Genomic DNA, 22,406 nt, shown 5'->3' on the forward strand with positions numbered 1-22,406 from the left:
GGCCCACAATGGCAGAAGCAGATGTGGAGGTTGAACCTTCCCGCCAATATTCCATTACATTTTGCTATCGTGCGACAGGTGGCAGCAGAGGGGCAGTCTGACAAAGAGCATATCAGCACAGTCAGGCAGTGGGTGGTACATTTCAGCGGTGGTGACAGGGGATCGACTCAGCTGGTGCAAATTGTTGCGAGTGCGGCATGCAGGCTCTCATTCAGCGCTGGTGAAAACCCACACGCAGCTCATGGTGGTGGCTGTCTTGAAAAACAATTTGCTCTGCGAAGCTGTTGTGCTCTTTTTACATGTTGTAGTTTCCATAGTTTCCATAAATATGAGGCACTACTTTTGGGGTGACCTACGTACACGCAGAACCAAAGGATTTTTTAATACAATTTCTTCATAAAAGAGAAGCAATGAAAGGTCCCTTTGAACAAAACACAAAGGACAGGAATAGGACAGGAAGAATGGTTTTAGGCTCTGGGAAGGAAGGTTTAGATTGGATGTCGGGGTGAAGTTCTTCACAGAGAGTGGTGAGGTGCTGGAACAGGCTGCCACAGAGGTGGACGCTTCATCCCTGGGGGTGTTCAAGGCCAGGCAGGATGGGGCCCTGGGCAGCCTGGTCTGGTAGCAGATCTGGAGGTATGTGACCCTGTCTGTGCCAGAGGCTTGGAACTTAATGATCCTTGGGACCTTTCCAACCCAAGCCATTCTGTGATTCTATGACAGCAGCCAGTGTGGACTCAGCATCATCTTTCCCATCCTCTCCACCGTCAGGGTGGTTTCACAGCCGCCTGACTTTCCCAAAGGAGATGATCTGTCTTTTGCAGGCTTCATTCTGCGGAGGACTGCAGCGCAGGACGGTGCCAGGGCCACTGCCTCTTTCCCCTGTGTACAAGCACAGACACTCCAGCGCGCACTCGGCCCCCCCCCGCTCCCATTCCACCCGCACACCGACGCGGGCCGCCACTCAGACCTCAGCTGCCTCTGGGCATCCCGGGCCGGGCAGCGCGGGGCCAGGCGGGGCAGAGGGCCGCGGCCACAGCGCACCTCACAGCCCCGATAGGACCGCGGAGAGTCCCCGCCTCCGCGGGGGAGCGAGGATCGGCAGGGAGGGAGGGAGTGGAGGAGGGAAGATCGCCGCCGAGTTCCGCCTCAGCAGCCATGGCCGCGTAGCGTCTCCTCGGCAGCCGCGTTCGGACATGGGCCAGGCCCGGGCCGCCGGGCTGAGGCAGCGCGTCCCCGTGGCGGTGAGTACTGGGCAGGGCCGCCGCGGGCACCGCTACGCGCCTTTCTCCGGCAGCGGCGGGAGGGGCGGGCGCCCTTGGAGGGGATCGCGGGCCCACCGTGCGGAGCGCGGTGGGGAGGGGCGGCTCTCGGGGGGCGGCGCAGTGGGGGGCCGAGCGGAGGGGACGGGAGCGGGCGGGGGGCCGCGGCACTCAGCCCCGCGGTGACCTTGGGCGGCCGCAGCCCCCGGCCGAGGCGTGAAGGGCCGGGAAAGGGCGGAGGGCGGCCGGAGAGGCGCTGTCAGGGCGGTGCGGCGTCACGGATTGCTGCGTGCCGGGCCTCGGTGCGGGATGAGCCGCTGCGGGAGCCGGGGCCGAGCCTCCGTCACCGCCATGGCACCGGCTGCTCGTAGGCCGGAATTCAGTATCTAAGGGCATAAAGATGCGTCTGTTTTTACTCAGGGTGAAGAACTTTCAAGCTGAGTATATAAAACCAAACTTTTCTGGTTTTGAGTTAACTTCATAGTGTCTTCCTCCCCACATCCCTCCATTGACGACAGTTAAACACTGAATGTACTGAAAAATCCTTTCAGTTCCCCAAAAGGAGCTGTTCCTGCACACTGCTGTGCCGCCAGGCCACAGGCATCCCTGTGACACCCTGCTGGGTGGCACGGCCAAGGGACGGCAGTTGGGGTGCCGGGTACACGCACCAGGCCCTGTGCCATGCCCCATGCCGCCTGTGCACACCACATTGCAGAGCTGAGGCCTGCAGGAGCACAGTAGTCTGCATGGAAGTTCAAGACCTCACAGAGAGCACCAGCACTTCTCCCAGTCCGCGGCATGGTGTGCTGCCTGCAGTGTAACTGCTTCTGCGCGTTGCTCTTGCTGTTGTCATTCCACTTAGAGCTTACTCACATCCGTAGTAAAGCAGGCATGGTAATTAGAGGTAGAAAAACCTGTTACCAAGAGGTATGCTTCCCCATCCATGTAAAGATACTTGTTTTAAGTATTCTAACCATCTCTACATACCCAAACATGATTACCATTATATTTTTGGGATGTTGGCCTTATTTTTAGCTTTCCTGAGAGTGAACAAGGGGCCCAAGCCAGTGCTTCAGCTGGGAATAGACCTATGGTTTTGTCTAATCTTCATTTATAAGGAAAATAATTGGCAAACCTGAAATAGGTTGGTTGCTCTTCCTCACAGAGTTGACTAATAGTAAATACAGTTGTCATGGCTTCTTCAGCCCCTTGTTTTATTTACAGTTTTATCATCCAGGTTTGTTTTCTTATTGAATAAGGAGATATTCTCACTTCTCAATGGTGTATGACGGGTTCATTCCTCAGTGGTGGTGTTGTATTGATGCAGTGACTGTAAGTGTGGAGGGCAATGAAAGGCAAAAGCGAGATTAGTAAATATGTGCTAGCCCAGGAAGAGTGCATTCTGATAAAATTCATGCAGTTCAGATAAGAAAGTACTGTTCATTGCAACTCTTATAGTGGGATCAAACACACCTACACCAAGTTCAGGTGCAATCTCCAGGTGTTTCACTGCTGTTAACTATTCTTAGACACCTTTCTTTTTGCAATTATTTTGCTGGACAAAGCATAGAGACCAGGTCAGTTGGGAATCTGATATCTATGAACACCAAGGTTCAAAATCAGCAGGTTATGGTTTTGTATGAAGGAGTTGATTATGATTCTGAAATCGTAAGTTCTTTGGAAACATAAAATATCAGGACAAGGAAAAGTTTTCCTTAAATAGAAGTGAAATAGAAGTTCCTTAAATATTGGTAAAGAGCAGCAGCATTTGACTTCAGAACTGTTCTTATATGGGAATTAATGATAGTATGATAAAAAGATAAGAACCACAGTGGGTCAAAGGAATACTTGGGAAAACTTCTGGAGAGTATAAGCAGTAAGGGCAGTTTGGGATTGGATGCTATGGAATCCTATACGATATTCTATACAACACAATAAAAGTGCACTCATGTCCATGCCATGACACTTTTTTTTGTTTTCTCTTTGCTTCTGTTGTGGAAGAGGCAATGACTGACAAAAGTATGGTACCCCTTGTCTGCATACCTGTGTACTAATCCATGTATTTAAGTAATAAGTGCTTGACCACAGATCAGTGTCTCTCCAGGTAGGTAGCAATGCCTCTTGCCCCTGTGGGAACAGATTCAGGCTGAGGATCAGCTGAATACCCAGCATCATCTCTTAAGTTTTAACCATTGTGTTCTAGCAGCATTGTACCCAAAACACAGTGGTGAAACAGCAGTTTCTGCTGAAAAGCTGTTAAGAGGTCATCTTCTACTTCACTTACAGGAAGATACTGCCTGGTTGTTACCCTATGTCACAATTTTAATGGACATTGCGATTGAAAAGAAGCCTAATGTAATCAAGAATGCTATTCCACTGGTTCATTATTTTTCCCAGTATTGAATAATGGAGAAGAGACCCAGATATGCTCCCCACAACAGCTGGTTATTATTTTCCTATTGCTACTTTTTTTTTTTTTTTTTAAGAATAACACAAACTTTGGTTTGGATCAGTGTCACTGTGAGTAGGAGGCCTTGTTTGGTCACTGGCTCTGGCTTTCTCAATGCTTTCATTCAGGTTCTGTCGTTAGGGTCCTCAGCAGCTTGAGCAACATTGAAAAGTTTATGTTTGTGAATCTCTGTCAGCTCACAGGCTGGTAACTGCTTTGAAAAATAATATAACAAGAACATAAAAGTACAAGCATGCATTGAACTGCAGGAGAAGCCTGAAGAGTTTTAAGGATCCGCCTGAACAGCCAGCCCTGATAGCAGTCAGTTAAGGAACTAACTTTTCTTCCACAGAGAAGAATGAATTAGAAGCTGTAATTAAAAACTTATATTAACATCTGATACATGCTGCATGTAATTCCATTAAGGAGGCTGTTGAGAACTTGATTCCCTCCTCCCCTGCCCTCCCTGAAAGTATTATTTCTAATCCATCCTAAACTCATTTTACTGCAGCGTGATGTATGAGTTACAGTGCTTTGGGAGGTCAAAGAGTAATACCTCGTTCATCAGCTGCCGTGGGGAGCTGCTCATCTTCTGAAAAAGGTGTAAAAGTTTCTCCAGATGAGGAGATAAAAGTAAGTTTAGTGTTGTGTTTGGCAATTTAAAAACCTTTAGTTATGACTCTAGTTAATAAGAGTGGGAAAATATGGAAAATCAGTTTTTGTTCTCAGCCAGAGCTCAGATGTATCCCCTATCCATTCGTTCTGCATTTGTAGAAATGAGGTTCCAGAAGAGCTGCATTATCAAGGTGTGTCAGCAGCGCTGGAAATATTGCAGGCATCTTCTGCCTTTCATTAAGTAGCTCTCATCTTCCACATAGTCTTGTTTTTTCCTCATACAAAGTAGCGTTAAGTTCACATCTTTTTCAGAAGATTCATTTAGTTATATTCTGACAGAACTCAGCCAAATTTTGCTACTTAAGATTAAGAAAATACCAATTACATAACAGCAAACATTGAAGATATATTTAGAAAGGACTTAGAGCTTCAAAGAAAAAGTCTATTTGCAGTTCGAGGTTGCCAGTTAAATACGTGTTTTGAAGGTAGGATTAGACGTGCAGAGCTAAGATCTCAGCACAAGTGAAGCCTTTCCTTGTAAGCCTGCAAGATTTTAAAAATGGGTGCGTCTTTGCTTTAGACAAAAAATGTGTTTAGGTTGGGAAGGTCCTCTAGTTAGCATTTGGATGTGCTTTGTTTCATTTCTACTGAATACAGAACTTTTGATTAGTTGTCTGCTTTGTTTTCAGCAACTAAATACCTCCTGAAAGTTAAAGCTAAGCATAAGGCACATCATATGGGGTAGGTGACCTTCATAGACCTTCGTAGGTCTTCCCTACGAAGATGCATGGGATATAGGATGAATTAATTTTATCTGCTAAAATTAGTATTTGAGGCTTTTATCATTTACTTCCTAGGATGATGTGTAAAGCAATCTCCTAAGGAAGGATTTTTGACAAATGTTCTAAGCTTGGACAAATGCTTTGTAATTGGTTAAGTTAGCACAGGCAGCACCTGTGTCTAAACGCTGTGTTACCCAGCTGGTGAGAGCTGCGTGCCATGGGAAGGCCCATCCTCTTCCCCTGCTATCCCCAAAGGCTAAAATAGCTTACTGTATAGCACATGCAAAGATTGTAGTTAGACTATCTGCATGAGACTTCATGGACTCAAGTTCTGGGCTCCTCAGTTTGAAAAAGACATGGATCTTGTGGAAGGAGTCCAGCAGAGGGACACAAAGATGGTTGAGGGCCTGGAGCATCACCCTGTGAGGGAAGGCTGAGAGACCTGGGTTGTTCAGCCTGAAGAAGAGAAGAAGACTGAGGGGAGGATCTGATTAATGTTTGTATGTATCTAAAGGAAGGTGAGGGGCAAATGGATGAGGCCAGGCTCTTTTTAGTAGTTTGTAGTGATAGGACACAAGAAGTTCCATACCAACGTGCAGAACTTATTTACAGTAAGGGTGATGGAGCACTGGATCAGGCTGCCTAGAGAGGTGGTGGAGTCTCCTGTGGAGATATTCAAGCCCTATCTGGACACAGATCTGTGCAACCTGTTGTAGGGAACCTGCTTTAGCAGGGAGTTGGACTCCATGATTTCTTGAGGTCCCTTGCAGCCCCTGCAGTTCTGTGATTCTGTGACTGCTACGCACAGAATGTCACATGAGAAGATTTAGCAGTCTCTTCTGGCCACTTCTGCTTACATGTGTAGCCATTGCTTGGGAGTACTTCCCATAGGCCACAGAAAGACAGCTGCACCTTAGAGTTCAACACCTACAGCATGGCCGAGATGTTTCGAGCAGACTTCAGTCTGCTTTAACCTTCCTGTGTCTTATCAAGGCATAATGAGTCACATTGCCATCTGTGTGCAGAGGTCAGTGTTAGGCTCATCATATGATGAGTATCCAGCACAAATTTCACGGTACAGATAGGCCAGATGGTTTCTGAAAATATATTTACTGGCTTTAGAGTTGAATAAACTTGCTGGATAGATGAGTTTGAACATTCTTAAGTCAGCATTTCCTTCCTCCTTGGTTTCCTTATTCTTCTGCTTGTATTCTTGACAAGTTACCTAGCATTGTTTCAAATAATTCTATCAATTGAGAAGGATTAATTTATACTGTTACCTATTCAGCCAGTCTTGCATGAATAATACATAATACATGCAATAGATAGGAGGACTGTTATGAATGATTAACATTTAAATAGTTGCAATTTAAACGTTATTCCCCTGTTGGAAAGGAAGGTTTGGGTGTAGAAGGGAGCTGGGCTCCCTCAGCCTGGAGGGGAGAACGCTCCAGGGAGACCTCACTGCAGCCTTCCAGTGCCTGAAGGGTGTCTGCAAGCAGCAGGGGAAGTGATTTCTTACACAGTCTGGTAGTGATAAGACAAGAGGGAATGGCGTTAAACTAAAAGAGGGAAGGCTGAGGTTAGATGTGAGGGAGAAGCTCTTCACTCAGAGGGCAGTGAGGCCTGGACATGGGCTGCCCAGAGCTGTAGGTGCCCAAGGCCAGGCTGGGTGGGCCCTGGGCAGCTGAGCTGGAGGCACACAGCCCATGGCAGAGACTGGGGCTGGGGGCTGTAAGGTCCCTTCTCACTCAGGCTGTTTTGTGATTCTATAATTCTTAAAAAAATAATTTGCTAAAACTCCTGAAATTGTTTTTCACTCATGCTTTGTGCTAGAAATGATTGCCCAGAGTAAGAATCAGATTTTGTGTTTGTTTAAATAGCAGCATATTTCTATAAGAAATGCTGGTTACAAAGCAGTAATGTAGATTAAATGGCAAAGACATAGGTGCCAGCATATTAGAGTAACGTGTCACCAGGTTGTGGTGGACCAGAACAACCGTTGGAGCTGTGATTACCTGTGCTTAATTCACTGTTAGAATCATTAATTGTAATTTACACTTTAACTGTATGTGTTCCAGATTGTTTTATATTCCTGTTGATTCATGTAACATGGTCTAGATCAGGCAATAACCACATACAGGTCACTATAGTAATTGTATTAAAATACTGAAGTATAATTGGTCTTTTTTTTTTTTTTTTCTAGAAAACTATTGGTAGAATCTTGTAAGGAGGGAGATAAATAACTACATTAACATGCCTGCTGTGGCATCTGTACCTAAGGAGCTGTATCTCTGTACTTCATTGAAAGATCTCAACAAGAAGACGGAAATAAAACCTGAAAAGACCAGTACAAAGAGGTATCTGCGTTTTAAGTGACTTGGAATTAACTACACAAAATACATCCCTCAGGACCACATAGTAAATAGAATTTTGATACCTATGCAGGTTAGATTGTTTCCTTCTGTATTTGGGAAAATATTTTTTCTAAATACTTTCTCACATCACAGCATACCCTTTCAGTACAGAAGACTTTAAATGAGGCTAGCAAACAAACTAAAGCAAGGAGAAACATCATTTGGAGGAGTGCGATTCTAATTCATGTTTAGTGAGGTCTTTGTATTATTATGGTAAAAACCAAACAGTGCGTGGGCAGAGGCTGTGAACACTTAAAATGGTATCTTGCAGTTAAAAGTGTTTGGGGAGAAGCCAACAATCACATCTTACACCTCTTCTTTGATTTCAGTTATGTGCAGAGTGCCCTTAAGATTTTCAAAGCCGCAGAAGAAAGCAGATTGGACCGAGATGAAGAAAAAGCTTATATCCTGTATATGAAATATGTGGCTGTTTATAATTTCATTAAAAAGAGACCTGATTTTAAGCAGCAACAGGTATAAAGGCCTTCTGTCTAACCTTTTCTGCGTTAGTGAAAGTGCCAGAAGTACAGAAAGTTACACTAACACACATTAAAGGCTTACACTGATATTACATAAATTGCCTCACATACACTGAGATTTCTCCTTCCTACTTCTGACAAGTTTTTTTCTTAATTGCTTTTACAGTTTGCTTTTATCATTTACACATCAGATGCATAAATAGATGTGTGAATATTTTTTATGGAAAGCTAATCCTCTCTTTTCCATTCCAACATCTTTTGAGACAGCACTAAGGAGTTTGGGGATTGTGGAATGTGTTTCTTTTATTCATTTCAAGTCTCCTTCACTGAAAATGCGTGAATGTGCATTTTTGATTTACTTCTGCAACTAGATCCATCTTTTACTGAGCAGAAGTGCCTTGTTGGTATTAGTGCTATAGAACAATGTTAATTACCAACTCATGCTTGAGGGGAAAATATTTGACTCAAAACAGTACCTTTTGTTGGCATTATCATCCTTATAATACAGTTTTTCTATAGATTAGCTATTCTTGATATGCACGGAAGTAGGCATCATTAGGCTGTACTGTTAATATGTGGGCTGATGCTTGTAATTCTAGGATTATTTCCATTCCATTCTTGGCCCTACAAATATAAAAAAAGCTATTGAAGAAGCTGAAAGACTCTCAGACAGCCTTAAACTCAGGTATGTGAATACAGCAGATGATGTTGTTCAAATAGACCTGGAGCCTATGCAGGCAGTTTCAGGCTTTCATTGCTATATAGTAGTAGGGGATTGTGCTTGAAATTACTGACAGCTTAAATAATTTACCTACAGTAGTGTGCATTTATAGATTATTTTATGTCATCATGTATTCCAGTAACTTGCCAGTGTTTGTGTTATTTTGCAATTCTTGGTGGCTATGATTTATTGATAGCGTTTCCCAGTTTTGTTTAGCAGCTCAAAAAGAAACTGCAAGATAAACTGTATGTATGCTAGGGCAGATCAGGACCCTTTTCCTCCTCCTTTTTATCACAGCCCTCTGGAACCAAATACACCTTACTGTTTGGCTCAGTCATTAAGATTAGTTCCAAACTTTTTGTTTTGTGGAATCACCTCATCATCTCAGTTGTATTAAATATAATTGAATGCACAACAATGTTGTGACTGTAAAAGCCTGAAGTTGATCTAAAAGCTGTGGCTTACAGTTCTGTGGTTGTCCTTAGGAAGGCAAATGGCTGGGAGGTTAACTTTCAAGGCTGAAACGAACCTCCTATATGCAAGACTTAAGTCCGCAAAAAAATGTGTGTGCGATTCCTGTGTAGATGTCACTGTAGTCTGTGAATTTGAAATAAAGAGCAGGGAAACTGGTGAGGGCATAACAGAAGTATAACATCAACTTACACTGACCATGACTGCTGCTATACAGGTAGTTCTGATCCAACTCCTCAAAAAAAGGAAGTTCAGAGAACTGAGATAACTTTCTAACTATTACTATTATCTGCGCTGTTGCAAAACCACAGAAAGTACCTTGTATGACTGCTACAGTATATGGAAGTTTACCTGCAAGTGACCAGTTCATACTCCTGTTTCTATGAAATGAAGAACCTATTGCATCAAGTGATTGCAAGGTTAAAGAATTGTAAGGCTTAAGAGTAATGGCTGTGGAATAGGATAAGAAAATCATCCCAAGAGCAGGAGAAACAGGACATGCAGTCATGGAGGAAAATGGGGGTTTGTTGAAAGGAGTGGGTGTTGGGGGGGTATTTCACCCATCCACCCCAGGGCTATTGTGGTGGTAACTAACTAAGGCTAGCTTATTATGTGATACTGGAGAGGGGAAAAAACACACACTTTTGTTTCACAGATACGAGGAAGCTGAAGTACGGAAAAAACTTGAAGAAAGGGACAGACAAGAGCTGCAGAACAAGCAAGAGCCAAAAGATGATGGAAAGAGTTCAGCCAAAAGCTCATCAGAAGCTACAGCAGATGGCAAAGGAAAAAGCCAGAGGGTAATTGAAGTTATCTGCAAATTCTCTAGTTCAGTTATGGTTTAAATCTACTGTTTGATATTTGTTAGCTATCTCCGGCTCAGAATCATACCACATTGTTTTGGTGTGGGTTGTTTTTAATTAATTTATGTTCCCCACTGCCTTTCCAAGGAAAACTCAAAAAGGTTGAGTTTTTACCAACCTCAAAGTCTTGCTTAAGACAGACTTGTCTAGCAAAAGGAAGCTTCTTTACTTCTTCCTGTGGCATGGTTTGACCAGTTCCCCTCCACCTGTGTGAGAATCAGTGTCTGTTGGCCACCTTGGTTCTGACTATTAGGTCTTAACTTACTGTTTTTTCTCCTCCTTACTACACAGATCAATGGTGAGACGAAGCACTCACTGGAAAGAAGGGATCAGGCTGAGAGTTTTAGTGGTAAGATAATGTTTACACAGGCGTGAACAAAGTCTCCATACACCTGTGCACCTATTGCTTTTGCTGCTGCAGTCCTTTAAAGTTATTTCACGGTCAGAATATTTTGCTATCCTGTATTTCAGTAATAGCAGCTTAGTGATAAAGCTCTGTATTTACATCTTCATTACTTTTCTTGTGCTTAGAAAGTTGACCTGAGGTTTGTTTTGTTTGTTTGTTTTTTTTTTAGTTTAATAACTAGAGTGATCAAACAAAAAATGTCTTTTCAACTGATATGAAAAAACATCTAGGCAAGGCTGAATCATGTCAGCTTTCAAAGTTAAATAAGAAATTCCCCCTGCCAGTCCCAGTCCTCTGCTTTCTTTTTTTTCCTTGTAAGAAATGTGAAAATGTTCCTCTTCAGCTGAGAACTCTAGAGAACATCTGCAGTATGTAGCTCATGAGTGCTTGCCTATATAGCTTATGTTAAATGAGACCATGACAAATTAAACTCATTTATCAACAAACATCCGGTATTGTCACATTCAGCAGGTTAGCTGTTAATCACTGCAGTAGTGGTAGTGAAAGAATCAATCTGGTCTGCAGTGTCTCAGCTCCATGGCTTTGTGGGAAGGATTTGTGTTAACACTCTGTATGCTTTTCTGTTCTGTGTCATCTGTTTGCAGTCCTGATTACTCCAGAAGTGATGATAGCTATCTCCATTTACGTTGTAGCTTTTAGCATCTAACAGCTTTTGTATTTCAAGGAGCAGTCACAGCTGAGAAACTGTTTGCAATGATGACAGACAAAAGCATTGAATTGATTATAATGGATGCTCGAAGCTTGAAGGACTACCAGGAGTCCTGTATTCCAAGATCTGTCAGTGTCCCAGAAGAAGCTATCAGTCCTGGGTATGGAATAATGTTAAATGATAATGGAACATTTAATTTCTCTGTTTCTTCTTCTCTGTGTTTCTTGCAGTCTCTTAAAAACAGAAAACCTAACTCTTCATTAGAAAGATCATATGCTTTTACAGCTCATACACTTCAGTTTCAGAGTCCCTGATCCATATGAATTGTTGAAATATACCTGGACTCTGTTCTTGCATGTACCTATCCAGAGAGCATGTATTTTATCCAAGCACAGAAATGTGTGCATAATGGCTCTATGTGTTGTTGGTACATCTGTCATTTAAATGCATATTGATACATTTCAGAGTTACTGCTAGTTGGATTGAAGCCAGACTGCCAGAGGATTCTAAAGATCCATGGAAGAAGAGAGGACACTTTGATTACGTTGTACTGCTGGACTGGTTTAGTTCTGCAGAAGACTTAAAGCTAGGAACAACTCTTCGGAGTCTGAAAGATGCACTTTTTAAGGTTTGCAAGTTTCATATTTTATATTATTTCATCTCAATAAACAAGACAGTCTTAAATCACCCATAATTACAAAGTGTATGGGTGACAATGACATTCTAGGTAAGCATCTTGGTTCAGTTTTCAAAGACTGCTTGTTTTAGTAGCAGAAGTATGGACTGAGGCTTTACTTCCCCCTGCTTATGCTGTAGTAGTAGAAATAATTCTACTATTAGAATTATTATATATATATAATATATGCATACGCTGCAAAGAGCAGAATGATTCAACTCCCCAGCAGTTAGCTGGTAAACTTCAAGTACAAACATATTTCAGGCAGTTCTCCCTGTTTACTGCTTTACAGAATAGTTCCTCACCTCTGTGCCTTCTTCATGTTCTTCAATAACCTTCGATACTAAGGGTCTTGGGAAGAGGCTGAGTTGGAGCCTGAGCTCTGAAGGGCTTTTCAGAAAGTTAACATGATGCCCCCAACCAGTGCCCCTCACTGAGGGAGCTTGTTAGATAAAATGCTGACGTAAACGTTACAATAAAAATATTTTTCTGCATAGAGGATTGTCACTTGAATAAGTAGTAAGTGGGTCTGTGTTGGAAATATTTGGGCCCTGTTATAGGTAGAGACAGGAACTTCAATGCTGGGAGTTCTCCAGACCATTCCCCAAAGTGGCTTTGCAGCCAGTTTAATTCTTATCTAAAAGTCTCAAAAGTAACTTCTAAGTTTAATGACTTGAGATAGAAATTTCAACAACATGGTTAAGATTGAAAAGCTTCCACACTATGTTTAGATCATTTAATTTCAAGTTTTTTTTTTCCTTACAGTGGGAAAGCAAAACTATACTGCAGAATGAACCTTTGGTTCTAGAAGGAGGCTATGAAAACTGGCTCCTTTGCTTTCCCCAGTACACAACAAATGCTAAAGTAACTCCACCCCAGCACGGCAGGAGTGAAGCAGTAACTGTGTCTTGTGAGTACAAAGATATCTGTAACTAATGTATGTAATATCACTTGTTTGAGATGGCCTTGTCTTGGGCTACATCTCTAAATCTTAATTTGAGGGTCCGGTGAAACCTGAGTATTACTTTATCATAAGAGCTGTCTCATGTGTTTTCTCCCTTCTATCCCAGTGGATTTTACGTATCCCTCTCTGGAAGAGCCAGCCCCTGCTCCACCTGTTGCCCCTACAAAGCCTTCTCCAACAGAAGTGGTCGAAAATGAAGAAACAGGAGCTAATTTGGAAGAGAGATTAAAATCACTGAACAGACCAAGTGTAGAAGGTGCTGCTGTTCCAAAACCCGACAGTTCATTTGTAGTTAATCCAGCATCAATTACAAGAAATATCCCTGAGGTAAGCTGTGCTCCTTTCTTTCAAAGTTAGTACAAGGTTAATCTATCACAAGCAGAAGCCTAAACCCACAGGGAGACATTCTTAGTATTTGTTTAAGCCTTGAAAACAAGAAGACCAGTGTAGAGACTATTAGAAGTCTGTGAAGCCATAGTAAATAATCCACAGAACCTCATGAAGCTGAATATACTTGATGCAATTTCTGAGTTTTTGCTGAGGATTTCTATATAAGCACAGCAGAAAGTAAAAGTCAGCAGTTGCTCATTAATTCTGAAAGTCCATAAGCAAACTTTTCTAATCAATGCAAACAGATGATGAAACAAGGGCAGTTAAACCATAACTTACCTTGGCTACTCCAAAGCTCTCCTTTCCAGCCACCATATCTTCCTTTGAACAGCACAACATGCAGCTGGTTTTTCACTTCTTGTCTTGTGCTGAAAACATGGGGACTTGTTTTTTCTCATGGATGCAGAACTTTCTAAAAACACCTTTGTAGAGTCCTTGCACTAAAATAATTTGCTTTCTTCGGTAGACAAGGCTAAAAATACCAACCCCTTTGCCTTTTTAGATAACTCTTTTAATGTAGATTTCAGTTAACAAATACCTTATGTATTTTCTTCCTTGAACTAGACTAGCCTTTGCTCATTCAAAACTTCCAGCACTAAAACAACCTGCTCCCCTAAGTTTGAGCAGAAGTCAGTCTTAAGTATCTCTTCCCATCAGGCTCACCTGCCCTAATTAGGTGGCAGAGCATGTGAATTGAGAGCCATGTGCAAATTAGGCTGCCTGATTGCCCTAAAACATTCACCTTTGGAAGCTCAAGAATAAAGACCCAAATTGCAGTAAGGTGTGCTTAATGCTGTGCTTATGGTTCTTTAGGGCCTGTTGACTCTTAACAGTTAAATGAATAACTTAACAGTTAAATGAATAGCTGATTTTACTAAAAAGCACCTGAATTACCAGATCTACTGAAATTGAAGGTTGATTCTCTGTCTGGCAGATACCAATTTTTTATGATCTTTATTCTTTTATACATCTGACTTAGAAGTCCAGCCAAGAGAGCACCAGTAGCTGTAGTGAATTGTTCTCTGCTTTCTGTTACAGGTTGATCGTTCTAAAAAGCCTTCCATAAAAATACCCGATGATAATAAACCAAAATTTGAAAGCACGCCCAGTGACAGCCAGCCTGTTGAGAATGGCCGCGTGGTCCCAGACCGGTCCACAAAGCCGTTACTGGATGCTAAGAGTGTTCTGACAGAAGAAGAAAAAAGCCGAGTACATGCAGAAACTGCTGCCCTGATGGAGAAAAACAAACGAGAAAAAGAACTGCGGGAGAGGCAGAAGGAAGAACAAAAAGAGAGACTCAAGCGAGAAAAGGAAGAACAAGAGCAAAAGGCAAAGGAAGAACAGAGAGAAAAGGAACACAAAGAAAAGCTACAGCAATCCAAAGAGGAGAGGGAACAGAAGGAGAGGGATGAGCAGATCAAAAGAGAACAGGAGGAGAAGGAAAAAGAAAAAGCACGCAAGGAAGCAATAGAAGCAAAAAAGCAAAATAAAAATGAACTAGAAAGCATTGATGCAAAAAAGGTTGAGGCTGACAAAATATCTGTAGAAAGAAGAGAAAAGGGCTCTCGAACACCAGATACGCAGAGACGTGTACTGGGTGATGCATCCCCGAGCAAGGTCAGTGAAAAGCGGAGCGTGGAATGATTTCAGTGCTTCTGAAGTGAGATAGCATCAGTGTGAATTTTAAATATACTCAGTATCGGAATCTTACTTAGGCCTGCTGTTTTCACATAAACACATAGGAGAAAGTTGAAACCAAGAATCAAATAGTTTTGCAGGACAGCTTAACTTGGTTCTTCCTTGTAGGTGGGCAGAGTGGAGTCTCCATAAGATCATAAAAATTACATCATGAAGTTTAGAATGGATGGTTCACAGTCTGCCATCCTGTTTCAACTGTGGAGCCATGGCAGCACTTTCTGTCAGGCTGCTCTAGTAACATACGCTGTAATGTGGTGACAAATTCTTAGGACAGAATCACGTTACCACAACAAACTCTATAGTGCCCCCAGCTGCATAACAGTGATGTAAAGGATTTTGTTAGTATAGGAAGTGAAGTAAGCACCAATCTATTGCTTTTTTTGCTGAGAACAGCCCAGTTCCAGCTCTTTGGGGGTTATGTTTTCTTCTTTCCTCCAATTCATGAAAAATTTTCATTTTGATTGTGAAAGAATTATCTGATCCTGAGAAAGGAACCATTTATGAAGTTAGCTTACTGAAACCGATGTCCTCAAAAACATTTCTCAAGATACACTGGGGTATTTCTTTCTCCCTTAGCAATTGTTTGTGTAATGGAAATGCTCAAAGGAGCCAAAACATCCTCAGCACGGTCATTCTTGAACTTTTGTTTGACTGACAGGGCAACTTCACATAATCCTGAAGTGACTGTCCATGATAAATTCATAGTCTTGGATTTACACATTGTCTTGTTCAGGGAGAGGCTTTATCACAGTGAAAAGTACAAACAAAAGTGAGGAAGAAGTCTTTATTTAAAAACAAAGTAACAACCCCACAGCTTTTAATGGGGAAAGTAGTGCATGTGGAACCTCTACTTATTTTCTAAGGTCTTGAAAGTAGTAAATCTGTCTTACATAACACAACATTCAGTTACAAAGGCTATTCCAAAAATCACTGTATAGGCTAGCAATACAAAAAGTGATGCTAGCTGCATTGACTTCATTTAACATAATGAGAAAATGTAATTTTGCTTCTTCCCTATTTTGCTTTATCAGCCTTCTTTACTAACAGCCTAGATGAAAATTGAAAGCCTTCTCTCAAAATCTTTTACAGCAAACTGAGGTTAAAGGACAACCAGACAGTGGAGCTCAAAAGCCAGGACCCCTTAGAGAGGATTCTGAACAAGATACTGAAAGACTTAAAGTAAATACATTGTGTTTCATGTAGCCAAAAACAAGCAAGCAGAGATGCTTTGTGATTGTTATTTCATGTGAAATTCTACCTCACTTTAATTTCCAAAGTCATAATCTTAAGAAAAGGCTGTGCTATGCTCATAGCTGTTTGAGTTTCTTTTATTTTGTCATATTCATCTGCAAAAAATTTGTGAGACTTTCATTAGAAATTTTCACGTGCTTCTGATGGCATTAACAAGTGCTCCACACTCATTTGTCATCTCATGTGTACTTTGTTGCATACTAGCTGGGAAGGAAGAAAAGATTTTTGCTGTGTGTTTAACAAAAACACATATTTCTAACAAAGTGGCTCAACAAGGGGAGTAATGGAGTAGTCAGGTTATTGTGAAGCTGAATTGTCTTGTCTTTTTCCTGGAGCATGTCAGCATACGGCTTTTGTCTGGGTTGAGCAGTATGAAATAGCAGTCCTATTTGCCATCTTTATGTCCTACAGTGAATTGCATTTTCAGCTACAATGAAGGATTTCTTATTGAACTGTTTTGCGTTCAATCATGCAACTACCCGGGGAAGTCACAGGCAGCTTGCTGCTCCGTGTAGGTAACTGTGCCTCACATTGCTCTTGTATTTATTAGTCTCTGCGGGAGCCATTGATCAGAGCCCGAAGCGAAGAAATGGGGAGGATAATACCAGGACTGCCTGAAGGTTGGGTAAAGGTAACTTTCTATTTTGATGTCATAACCAAGCTGCTTCCGCAATTTCCCAATGCTTTTCAGTTGTCACATTTCTAAGTCAGATCTTTATTTTTGTCTCTTTAGTTTCCACATGCAGTTATTTTCCAATTTTTTCCTGAATTTTCTGTAATGAAACCAGGGAAGCTCATGTGCCGACTCCAGTACTAAGGAGTGTCTGTTTAAATGCACGTTGGTGAAGGTGGTACTTTCCACTGCGTTTAACCCGCTAAGTATTGAGGACAGTAACTACTCCTCAGTGTTTAAGAAACTCGTGTGTTTTCCTGCAGTACTTCATAAATGGACAGGCTTCATAGTAGATCTTGAGCTAATTTTAAAACTTTATTTCCCTCCCAAAGTTTCTGGATCCAATCACTGGAACCTTTCGTTACTATCACTCGCCAACGAACACTGTAGAGATGTATCCACCAGAAATGGCTCCCTCGTCCACACCTCCAGCCACTCCACCAACCCGCAAACCCAAGCCGCAGATGGCTGCTGAGCGGGAGCGGGAGCACTCCAAGCTGAAGCGCTCCTACTCATCCCCAGATATAACCCAAGCCATTCAGGAGGAAGAGAAGAAAAGAATTCCTGTAACCCCTGCAGTCAATCGTGAAAATAAGTATGTTTGATAACTTACATCCCAGCTTGGGCAATTATAGCATATAGGACGATTTTGTCTTTAACTCACTGAAATCTGTGTTTTCTAAGTAGACTTGAAAGAATACCAGAGAGTTTTTCTTTGTAGACTCTAATGCATGGGCGGACATCTTTGAGAGTTGATGTCATTATTTATTAACATGAGTTTTAGGGATTGCAGTATGATTGGATGACAACTGCTTTTTAGGTATTGGCATTTGTGTTACTGTATTAAATGCCAGTCCTGGCACTTTCAGTCTGTGAAATAGTGCATTTAATTTTTAAAAGTGAAGAATTAGCTGTTAATTATATAATAAATTTAAATAAATAAAAGCTGATTTAGCCCATACCTCGGCCCGATTACAGGCCAGCGTATGTAGGTTCGTCACTGGTCCATTAACTTGTCTTCAGCACCCTAAATGATGTTATTTGGGCAACTTCTTGCACTCGGATGTTTTGCCACCTGTGAGGAAAGTGGTTCTGGTGGATTATGTGCATGGTTTTGTCAACTGTCAGACTGCTAAAAAATAAATAAATCTTTCTTTACAGACCAGTCTATTACCCTAAAACAGAAATTTCAAGACTCTCTGCATCACAGATTAGGAACCTTAATCCTGTGTTTGGGGGATCGGGACCAGCCCTTACAGGACTTCGTAATCTAGGGAACACTTGCTATATGAACTCCATACTACAGTGTCTGTGCAACGCACCTCACCTAGCTGAGTACTTCAACAGAAACTTGTATCATGATGACATTAACAGGTAACAATCTCATATTCTCATCCTTTTTTTTTACAACTGAGGGATAAGAAGTGTTTTTTTAATTAACAACTGTAAAGTCAGATTAATAGAGCTGGAGATTTTTTCCAGAGATATCTCAGAATTCAGCCGTGGGCCGGAATAGGCTTTACTGGGCAGTGTGAACTAAATGCTGCTGAGTGTGTTCACAGATAAGCATTGGTTGCTTTGGTTGATTGCAGTACACTTACGTAACAGTTGGCATAATAAGCTGGGAATAGCAATACCTTCCATCAAACCAATACTGAATATTTAAGTTACAGCGTAAAAGTAGGCAGAAGTTTCAACTCAGACTGACAGCTTTTCTGTTTTTATCGGATCTGTTTAATTGTGTAGGTCCAATTTCCTGGGGCATAAAGGTGAAGTGGCTGAAGAGTTTGGAGTAATAATGAAGGCTTTGTGGACAGGACAGTATAAATATATCAGTCCAAAAGACTTCAAAATTACAATTGGGAAGATTAATGACCAGTTTGCAGGATATAGCCAGCAAGACTCCCAGGAGCTGCTTCTCTTTCTAATGGACGGCTTGCACGAAGACCTCAATAAAGTAAGATACGTGCATTACAAGTTGTACATCTGCTAAATGTTGATGGCAACAGTGGAAGAAACCTGTGGAAGAGAGCTCAGGCAGATGGCTATCCTGACACATTTAAATATCATTTAAATGTTCTTCCTTTTTTTTTATGTATGTTAATATATGGCTAAGGTAATCCAACATCTGTTATACAGGCTGACAACAGGAAGAGATACAAGGAAGAAAACAACGATCATCTCGATGACCTCAGAGCAGCAGAACTCGCCTGGCAGAAGCACAAACAGCTCAACGAATCCATTATTGTGGCACTCTTCCAAGGCCAGTTCAAATCAACGGTGCAGTGTCTCACATGTCACAAGAAGTCCCGAACCTTTGAGGCTTTCATGTATTTGTCCTTACCACTTGCATCCACCAGTAAATGCACACTGCAGGTAAGCTGACACTAGAGACAAATATTAAAAACATTTCTCCTTGACTTTGTTATGACCCTGCCCAGAGAGACTGTGCAGTCTCCCTTGTTGGACAGGGATGTGGTCCTGGACAACCAGCAGGAGTGGCTCTGATAGCCTCCAGAGATGCCTTTCAACCCTGACCATTCTGTAATTCTGTGCTCAGCCTCTTGTCAAAGGAGTTTTCAGCATTCCAGCTTAATTTACACCAACCTGAAACGTGAACAGATCGCAGTCTGTTACTGTTTAATTCTTCTGAATTAAAAAAACAAGATCATAAGTATTTTAAAACACAAGCAGGATGGAAATATCAAAATCACAGAGTCAGAAAAGACATCTAGTATTTGCTCTTGTTGGTCACACTATAAATGTTTTGTGTTGTTTTTTCCTTTAAATATTGTAGGCATGCTCTGAAGATCTGGCAAATAAATAATACATGCAGTAAAACTTTCACAGGTGGATTTAATTCCGTTTTCATCACCTGTGTGAAATGTGGCATGCAGATAACAAGCAAGATGCTACAAGTTAACAAGCAAACAGGAAATAAGCATTTTGATTCCGTTATCTTAAATAGCCATCCTTCACAATCCATACTTGTGTGTTCTCTTGTTTTAAGGAATGCCTTAGATTGTTCTCCAAAGAGGAAAAGCTCACTGATAACAACAGATTTTACTGCAGCCATTGCAAAACTCGAAGGGATTCTTTGAAAAAAATAGAAATTTGGAAATTACCACCTGTGCTTCTTGTGCACCTGAAACGGTGAGTGAAATAATGATTGGTGGAAATGAATTGGTATGAAATGACCAGGATTTGATGAAGTTTGGTTGTTCTAGTGCAGCCATTCACTATTTTCAATTGGAGAAAGTTCCAGTTGTATTTCCACTGCATTGACACAAGAACTGCATTTTCACCTGATGTCTGATTTACTGGGCTGTTGTTCACAAAGCACTTCTACAAGCTACTTCTTCTCATTTGTGCTCAGAAGCACATGTGTGAGCATAAGCTGTTTGTGAAACAGTTTAACTTTTAGATGACACCAAGTCTGGGTTAAAAACAGGGAAAACTCACACATGGCTTAACACGTGTGCTTAAATAGCTTGTGAGTGATTTGTAACTTGTAACGATGCTTTTTAATTTTCTAGATTTTCCTATGATGGAAGATGGAAGCAAAAACTTCAGACCTCTGTAGATTTCCCATTGGAAACTCTTGACCTTTCACAGTATGTTATTGGTCCAAAGAATAATTTGAAGAGATACAATCTGTTTTCAGTATCAGTAAGTAATTCACACTTCAGGTTACGCGATCTTTGTGCTAAGACTTTATTTGCAACCATAGAGACCAAAAGAAGTTATGCCCTAAAATGAACGATCAGTATTTAGTTTAGAATCACATATTCTACTTCATTTTTCTTAACCAGGTAAGAAATGGAAGCTTTCGGAAGCCATCAATTTTTTCTTCTCCTTTTGCCATTTGCAGAATCATTACGGTGGGTTGGACGGAGGGCACTACACCGCCTACTGCAAAAATGCCTCCAAACAGCGCTGGTTTAAGTTTGATGACCATGAAGTATCTGAGATCTCAGCATCATCTGTGAAATCCTCAGCTGCATATATTCTCTTTTACACTTCTTACGAACAACGAGCAGTGGAAATGGCCACATAAAGTAACATGGGTTAAGAAAACTGGTTTTCTTTTTATAAGAACAAAGTAGTTCTGGGAAGGCAAATGAACATGCAAAGCTATGGCAGATGTAGTCATTAAAGTTATGGGGATGGCTGCAGCAGCTTCTCCGCAAGCAAGCTCTTTACGGTCAGAACTACTGCTTAAATGAGTGATTAATAATGCTTGTGGTAATACTGCCATCTGTGAAACCATTTAAAAGCATACTTTGCATTTATTGAAAAAAACCAACTATATTTTTAGTCTGCTCCAAAATTAAATTCTAGCTTAGTCACCTGAACTCTATTAACAAGTAGTTGAAATTGTCTAAAATTCCCAAGGCATATCTTGATTTTTATCTTCATTCTTTCACTGTTATGGCCTTTTCACATTTCTAACCTTAAGCTTGACTCTACTGTGAATACTCTAGAATGATGTAAACAGTTAGGAATGTAAGTGTACATATTGATTGCATACTTGCACATCAGAACTATGTATATAATAAAACGTTGTCCTTTTTGTGAGAAACTCTAAAACTCAGAGGATTGCTTTAATTTGCCAGCTCTTAAGTAACTGCAACACTACTTATTTAAAAGGAAAAAAAAGCAGAGCTGTATTTTTTGTTAGCTTTTGTCAATATTTGTGCACTTCAGAGTTACTCTAAACAAACAAGACTTTCCTTTTTAATTTTTTTAATATAAATTTTCATGTATACATGCATTAAAAAACCTTAAGAAATGATTTAAAAATATATCCTGTTAAACATATGCTTGGGTTTGTTTTCATTCTCTGCTGGTTTTGTAATGGTCAGGGTTCTACAAAATGACAATCTGAGTCATTCATGCAGTTTAAAGGCTCTTCAGAGGAAGAGACTGCTGCTTTGTGTACAACTAGTTAGTTTAGAAACTGCTTGAGCTGAATCTTGTGCATTGTCCTGGTCCGGATTGGGTTGGTTTTCCTTCTCTGATTAGACTGGCATTCAAAGATCTTAAATCCTACAATCCGAACTTCTGTCTACATGCACACGTAACCAACAGAGAAGCTGGAACCTTCAGGTAAGCACTTGTGCGTGCTCAGCAGCTGCACTCCTTGAGGGGTCTGTGAAGTTTGTTGTGAAGAACAAACATCAGAGCTTAGAGGGAGTGGATGTGTGTTCCTCAGCACACTTGGAAGCTTCTAGACTTCTCTCAAGAAATTATTTCCTGGAACTCTGCAGCAGATGGTGAGGTAATATGAAAGCTAATTTAATGATGGAACAAAACGTAGCTAATACTGCATGAGTTCTAACGGCATCTCTGTGGTCACTGTTGGCTATTTGTGGGTGCAGAAAAGGCCTGACAGTGTGCAACAGTGGCTGTGCCAGGCTGCACTGAGTTCTGGATCTTGGTGATCTGCAGACTATCAAAGCTGTGTGAGCTGTTGGTGACTGAGTGCTTGCAGAATGCCAGAGAGGTTCTGTAACAAACAGCATAGTCTGTTAAAACTCTCCTTACAGATTTGGCAATCGTTTTTTGTTTGCACTTAAGGAGGCAAGAGAAGATTCTCCTTTGGGGCTGCGGAGAGGA

General features: G+C 41.4%; 1 protein-coding gene across 3 annotated transcripts; it reads left to right on the forward strand.

The window, feature by feature from the left end:
• The first annotated feature begins 1,117 nt into the window (after nt 1-1,117).
• On the forward strand, nt 1,118-21,608 carry USP8 (ubiquitin specific peptidase 8). Of its 3 annotated transcripts, none has more exons than XM_048956755.1 (20): nt 1,118-1,244; nt 7,315-7,468; nt 7,855-7,999; nt 8,604-8,689; nt 9,852-9,996; nt 10,351-10,408; nt 11,151-11,295; nt 11,601-11,763; nt 12,577-12,721; nt 12,882-13,102; nt 14,204-14,782; nt 15,953-16,042; nt 16,665-16,745; nt 17,120-17,382; nt 17,949-18,161; nt 18,534-18,744; nt 18,927-19,163; nt 19,798-19,940; nt 20,324-20,456; nt 20,659-21,608. In XM_048956755.1, the coding sequence occupies exons 2-20, from the start codon at nt 7,365-7,367 to the stop codon at nt 20,842-20,844; spliced, it is 3,348 nt and encodes a 1,115-aa protein (XP_048812712.1). In that variant the 5' UTR covers nt 1,118-1,244; nt 7,315-7,364; the 3' UTR covers nt 20,845-21,608. The 3 variants fall into 3 exon arrangements, with proteins under 3 accessions (XP_048812712.1, XP_048812713.1, XP_048812714.1); XM_048956756.1 differs by having other exon boundaries at nt 1,131-1,244; nt 11,154-11,295; XM_048956757.1 differs by lacking the exon at nt 15,953-16,042 and having other exon boundaries at nt 1,131-1,244.
• Nucleotides 21,609-22,406: the final 798 nt, after the last annotated feature.

Source organism: Lagopus muta, chromosome 10 (assembly GCF_023343835.1).
Source record: "Lagopus muta isolate bLagMut1 chromosome 10, bLagMut1 primary, whole genome shotgun sequence".
NCBI classification, from domain to species: Eukaryota; Metazoa; Chordata; class Aves; order Galliformes; family Phasianidae; genus Lagopus; species Lagopus muta.